This window comes from Malus domestica, chromosome 01 (assembly GCF_042453785.1).
Source record: "Malus domestica chromosome 01, GDT2T_hap1".
In the NCBI taxonomy this organism is placed as follows: Eukaryota; Viridiplantae; Streptophyta; class Magnoliopsida; order Rosales; family Rosaceae; genus Malus; species Malus domestica.
In genome coordinates this window covers 20,199,195-20,205,850 of record NC_091661.1, presented here as the reverse complement: position 1 = coordinate 20,205,850, position 6,656 = coordinate 20,199,195, and the positions used below count along the sequence as shown (strand labels likewise).

At 37.6% G+C, this 6,656-nt stretch overlaps 1 protein-coding gene across 3 annotated transcripts; it reads right to left on the bottom strand.

Moving 5' to 3' along the window:
- Positions 1 to 1,226: 1,226 nt before the first annotated feature.
- On the bottom strand, positions 1,227 to 4,013 carry LOC139195927 (serine/threonine-protein kinase BSK1-like). 3 transcript variants are annotated; one of them, XM_070821633.1, is made up of 6 exons: positions 3,868 to 4,013; positions 2,995 to 3,650; positions 2,338 to 2,471; positions 2,126 to 2,231; positions 1,916 to 1,996; positions 1,227 to 1,635 (listed from the first exon to the last, which is right to left on the bottom strand). In XM_070821633.1, the coding sequence occupies exons 2-6, from the start codon at positions 3,158 to 3,160 to the stop codon at positions 1,517 to 1,519; spliced, it is 606 nt and encodes a 201-aa protein (XP_070677734.1). In that variant the 5' UTR covers positions 3,161 to 3,650; positions 3,868 to 4,013; the 3' UTR covers positions 1,227 to 1,516. The 3 variants fall into 3 exon arrangements, with proteins under 3 accessions (XP_070677734.1, XP_070677736.1, XP_070677735.1); XM_070821635.1 differs by having other exon boundaries at positions 1,227 to 1,600; positions 3,868 to 3,992; XM_070821634.1 differs by having other exon boundaries at positions 1,227 to 1,576; positions 3,868 to 3,992.
- Positions 4,014 to 6,656: the final 2,643 nt, after the last annotated feature.

Sequence of the window (6,656 nt, the reverse complement as noted above, 5' to 3'; positions counted from 1 at the left end):
TCTTTCTTCAACTTCAATTGAGTGCACGCACAGCTTTGTAACTTCCAACCCTATTTCCCATTTTTTTGCCTAATCTTATGTAGCTTTAAACCTTCTATATATCGATCCCTCTTTGTGCGTTTGGGGGTACAAAAATGAACTGAATATGTAATGAGTTAGCTTCATATTATATACACATCCATTTGCATCCAAGAAGTAGAAGTGCTTGATTTTCCCGGATGGTTGACGTACTTAACTATAGTTAGAAGAAAATATGACTACACCAAAAGCTAACAAATTCCTCGTTAATGATAAATGGCCAGCAGCCCGCGACTTGGAAATTTTAAATGCTACGGTTTTGGTCTTTTGATATCCGACTTATTCTAGTAACTATATAAAGATTATAAATCATCCTCTTATGATTCATCTGACTATAAGCTAATCATTGCAACATGTCTCGTGTGTTTTAACAGTAACTAAGGAACTTCTCGAGAGTTATATGATCTCACACCTTCAAAGACTGAAAATACTACTTCATTTTTGATCGATTTTTCTCTTTCAATTTTAGCCACCTTGTCTAATTTGTTGAATAATTGATTCGGAAATAGTTCATAACTATGGACTAATGTTTTTGAAATTTGAACTCAAAACCTACTCTATTAAAAGGAGAGTTTTTTTTATCGATTCTCACAATGTTCCTTGGTTTTTTTTCCCTTCGTATTGTTGAAGTTTTCTAAAATGAAAAAGAGAAATTCTTTTGGCATGGAAGTAACATTCAGGGCATGTTTACATACAAGGAATAGGAATTGGAATTATTTTGATTTTTTGGTTCAATCTGTTTACTAAAATATGGGTAAGAGAATCATTTCAATCATTAACTTTTCCCTGCGTTTACTTACATGTAAAGAATTGGAAAAGTCCAAGTTTTCCCTTGAATACCTAAAATAAAGAATCGGATCGACTAGGGGGACTAATCACTAGTACAAAAAACAGTTTACGTGACGTAGGTCCTTTGTCGCTCAAAAATTAGCCCAACAAAACCTTTGTCGCCTACCAACTATCACGTTAAGGCAGTAAAAGCAGGGTTTGCACGACGAAGAAGTAACATGCATTGCGCAAAGTGTCTTTGCATGACGCAGACGCATGTTATTTCTTCGTCACACAAACCTTTGTTTTTTTTTTGGCAAAAATATTTTTTATTTAATTTTTAATAAATATTGTAATTAAATTCTAAACAATAATTAATAAACCAAAAAAAAGTATTTAATTATAAATATATGAAATATACATACAAGATGTCCGAAGAAAAAAGAAAAAACTACAAGTAGTCTTTTAGGTTTGATACATCATGCTACTGGGTATAGGCTAGGCGAAGTGGCTGAGAGGTCGAAGGTGGAGCAAGATCAGGTGCTGGCATCGGGGTTTGGAGGCCGGACATCTGTAAGGCCCGTAAGATCATGCTCATCTTATCTGAGCCGATAACTGAGCAGCAATCTGGGCTTCCCGAGCATCCTAGGCTGCTTCTTGGGCCACAATCTTATCTTTTAGGGTTTCCACTTCCTCCGTCAGGGCGATGACATGTCCTTATATACACAAGCTGTAAATCCAAAGTAAATTGCCTCTGATGGAGTAGTTGGCATGAAACGAATACACAAGCTGTAATAAATACCATACCAAATACTTTGAAATAAGCTACCAAACAAAGCCATTATAGACGAAACAAAAGGAGTACCACGTTGTTTAACATTTATTTTTTAATTACTCAAAGTTTAGTATAAACAGATCCACTAAAGATTATTTGTAATCAATTAACTTTAACTTTGAGCGAACAATTACAAGTTGACACACTCCAACATGACTATAGTACAACGCTAAAGACTCTAGTTTGAATAAGTAAGCAAAGGAGTAGGACACACATTTATAGCAGTCCGCTTACATGACTTGGAGGGATGTGCTTCCCACAGATCTAGAGGGACGGTGCCAAAGCTATATACAACACTTTCTGGAGTGACCCTTCCTACAAAGTAAATAAACAACCAGTAAAGTCAGCATATCTCAGGCAGAAGTCGTTTAGATAGGAAAACTAGAATAGTGACAAGAAAATTATCAAAGGGATAGGTGATATCTAGGCTAGAGAAGTTATTACCATTTCTTAAATATTCAGGTGGCGTGTAAGCAAGATTTGTGCTGTAACTCTTCCCATCCCTACTATTTCTCATCAAGCCAAAACATGAAAGACGAAGATCACCATCCTACAAGTCCATTCAGATACTATATTATCACCCTAAAAAGTAGTAAACACTGAAGTGACTGAAAACACAATTTAAACTAAGATGATTGAATTTGAGAATCGAATACCTCGTCAAAGAGAACCCTATAAGCATTCAAATCGTGGTATAACGGGTGACCCTTGGTACTGCAATAATCTAAAGCTTCAGCAATATAAAGAGCCACTCTTAAACGCATGGCCCACTCAATGGTTTGATTCTCCCCTGTATAAACAAGCAGAGCTCAAAAATTAATTTTTGACGAACACAGCAACTAATTCTCAATTTGTAGGAACGAAACTCAAAACATTGAATTGATTGCTTATGCAAAACTTAATAAATTAGCAGTACAAAGACAAGCACAGTACTGGCACACTAGATACCAGAGTGTACTAAAAAGTAAAAACACCTCGCCACGACTTCTCCAAATGAAAGGCAATGTTTAATATCATCTGGGATTAACAAAACTACAAGGTAAGATTAGTGGCCAACTAAGATCAATGACCAAACCATTAACAAAAACAAATAAAAAATAACAAAGGTTAATGGATTGTGTCATGTTGTAGAAAACTAATGTCAATACCATCTTGCATTTCAATGTTTGCTTGTTAAAAAGCTATATATTTAGAGGTACTTCACAAAAGGGTCACTGAGAAATCTTAGAAGCTGAGCTAAAAATAGCATTCTTAATAAACTAGGTGAAGTCGAAAGACGAATGGTAAATAAAGATAGATTTTGTTTGACATACAGTGGAACAAATGCTTAGCCAAAGTATCAGTAAGCATTTGCTCAGTAACAAGCAGCCTTTCATTCCCATCATAGTAAGACCCAATCAAATTCGCAAGCCGCCGATGCCACAACTTCCCCACACCCCAAGCTTTCTCTTGCAAAACCAAAACCCACAAATCATTCATACACCCAATTCACAAAACGAACATCTATAAATTTTACAGCAACCTATTACCAGAAATTCATAATATCAAGAAACACTTTACAGCATACCAAATTCTACTACCTCATAAATTTTACAGCAACCTATTTCCAGAAATTCTAATTACACAAACTAAAATTGAAATCTGAATTCCGATTTTGATGTACCTATAATTGAAATCTAATTACAAAAACTAAAATTGAAATCTGAATTCCGATTTTGATGTACCTACAATTGAAATCTAATTACACAAACTAAAATTGAAATCTGGACCTAGCAAAACATTGAGAGAGATATGTGAAGGGACCTTCAGAATTGAGGAAACGGAGAGGAATTCTGACGGAGGGTGGAGTGGAGGAGAAGCAGATGGATGGGTAGTGGCTGCTGTCTTCCTTCGTCTTTGTCTTTGTTTAACGGAGTGGGAGAGAAATTAGTTTGACAAGGTTTCTAAAATAGAATGCATGATTGAACATCTGCGTGAAAGTGAATATACAAACACTTCAGTTTCATAGCAAATGCTAGTAGACATATTTTTCGACAAAAACATAAAATTAGGTTCAAATGATCGAACAATGAGTTTAAACCAACTTTACTACTTTCAAAAATCACTATTTCTTTCATATACAGTATGCACACATACACAGATCACAGATACAAACTTTCATAAAATCATTGATATGGAAACCTTACCACTTTGAGAAGGAGCTGTCTTATCTGAAGTTTCTGAATGCCGGTGAGCTTCTGCGACATTATGTCACTGTTCGTTGACAAAACCCCCGCTGTAATTGCCTGTTCGGATATCAAACGAAATGAAGATCACCAAAAAAAATCTCAATTAACAACTTGTTACACTCATATTATTCAGCTCAAAAAACCAATTAACTACTAATCATAATTAAGGAATATGAGCTGAAAATACATCATCTTTGAAAAAACCCAGATGAGAAAGCAATCTAGACATACAAAAAAAAAAAAAAAAAATCAATCTTTGGGGTTTTCCTCAACTTTGTGGGGAACCAAACAGGGTTTTTGTTTGGGTTAAAACTTGAACTATTGGGCTCAAAAGGGAGTCAGCCCAACAAGAAGACTAGGAGGAAGGGAGCCCGAAGCCCAACCAAAGCCCAGAAGGCAAAAAAGGGTTTTTTTTCGACTATGTGCAGATCATTTGCACCACTTGTTTACCTACCTAGAGACCAAGTGGTGTAGACAAGCCAGCTAATCATCCCAAAAGCACTTTACAGTGGCAGTACAAGTGAAAAGCTGATGAGTCATTGCCCTTCAAGTTGCATTCGGGCAAGGTTAAAGCTACAGAAGGCCAAGCCAAACTATTTATAAAAGAAGAAAGAGAAATCAGAGATGAGGACACTCAAACAAACAAACAAATACAAGCACAAACTCTGCTCAAGCCAGATTTTCTTTCAACAAAGCTGTAGTCAGCCCAAGCCTTCATCCTTTTCGGGATCAACCTTCACCCAAAGCCTTTGTAAAAGCTCTGCTACCTTGCATAAATCCTGCTGTAGTATCGATTTCCTTCTGTAAAATCATCTCCCTATCCCTCTTTCTAAAGCTCTCAAGCCCCTCTATAAATCACAAAGATAGGAAGTTGCAAGACGACCAGTCTTGCCCGACAAGGTGAAACCTTGCCCGACCTTCTTTGTTTTTTGTCTTTTCATTCATAAGTCTAGTAATATGTTGTATACTTCCATTTGTATCCAAGTTAGTTCCAGCAAGTTGATGATTGAAAGACTCCTCAGTGCTTGAATCAGATTGGAATATGTAGTCACAACTTAAATCAGATCTAAGTTTTAAACCATCGGGCATGTAAGATTGATCATCCAAAAGTCCTTGGTCTCAAGGCGTAAACAAGAACCTTATGTGGACTTAACCCATCCACGACAGTCTTTGATAACAAGAAGTCTGAAGTTACTTGGGGCATAAGTAATCGACCTATTTCTTAGTTTTATTTTTGTTATATTATGATTATCGTAGAACGTTTAAGTATAGAAGTAATTCTGATGGGAAGTCTCAAGGCCTACACCTAAGGCCCTATAAAGGCACCTATGTGGATGCATTTTGCTCTTCGGGCTCGGGTAATTAGAAGTATAATAGTCATAACACTTCTGCAACCAATGAAATAAACATTATATGTTCGAGTACTGGGTTAGTTATTGATGGGAAGCCTCAAGGCCTACACCTAAGGCCCCACAAAGGCACCTTTCATAACTAAAACAGCCTCTCGGGTATATATGCAATTAAAACTCAACATCTGTTTTATATCTGCCATGCTAAAGATGGCAGTGGCACGCCTGAACACCTAAAAGTTAATCTTGATTGTGAGCCTCAAGGCCTACATCGAAGGCCCTATAAAGGAACCTTTCAAAGTTAACCTTGTCCTTCTCTTTCAGCCTTGCCCAACAAGATTTGCCCGACAAGCCCGCCAGTAAGTAGAAGCCCGACAGAAAGCATCAGCCGGCACCAACCTCTCAGGGAACTGTGTGCACGTCGGTTAGGAAACATCCCCAACGGAAATTCTAGCCACGAACATAGTTTTGGCACGCCCGGTGGGATTTATGTTTCAATCTCGTATGTCAAAAAGAGGACAAAATACGAATCGTTTCAACATTTGTTAAAAATGATAGATCAACTAGGAAATCCTTCTTCTCCATCAGGACAGGTGGTCCTGGAAAGCCCAACTTCATCTGGAAGAATTGAAGGAAAATGGACTAATGAAGAATTGCAGGCTACTATGATACAAGTGTTGAAGAGCATGAAAATAATCCCTTTGGAAACTAAGGGGGAAGTAAGTAGACTGTGTACCTTGATAGGAAATCTACAAAGAAGATTAGATCTGGAGTTTTCTACTCCAAAAGGTGCTCAAGGAAGTGGGATGAGCCAGGTTACCATCAGAAGTGAACCAGTTATTCCCCTATTTCCGTTATTAGAAGAAAAACAAGATAAGGGAAAGGAAAAAGAAGTACCTGAAGGAACCAGCCCGTGATTGAACCAGTTCTAGAAAAAGAATTCCCTAGCTTTCCATTATTATCATTTAATAGGAAGCAAAATGAACAAGAAATGACGAGGTATGGGATGCCCATAATAATCGGAAGAATATGTGGAAAAGAAGGCTTGGTCATCTCAGATAAACCTCCTCCTTATAGGCCACCTCATCTGGTTAATAAGGGAGGAGTAGTCAACTGGAGGAAGCCTGAGGCAAAGAAAGAAGCAGGCGCGGGCAACGACCGGAGCCTGAAGAACGAGTCTGCCCTTCTTTTCCAAAACAATAATATAGCTACTCAACAACTAAGGGAGAAGTTGGCTGAGTTGAGGAGGACGATGGTTCATAATGCTCAACCATGAATTCGCCCAGTATTCAGGGTTACCTATCAAAAGCCTTACCCTGAGTACATTGATGAGCAAAACCCGTTTCCTCTCAACTTCAAAATGCCTGCATTCCCAACATTTACTGGTGAAGATGGTAG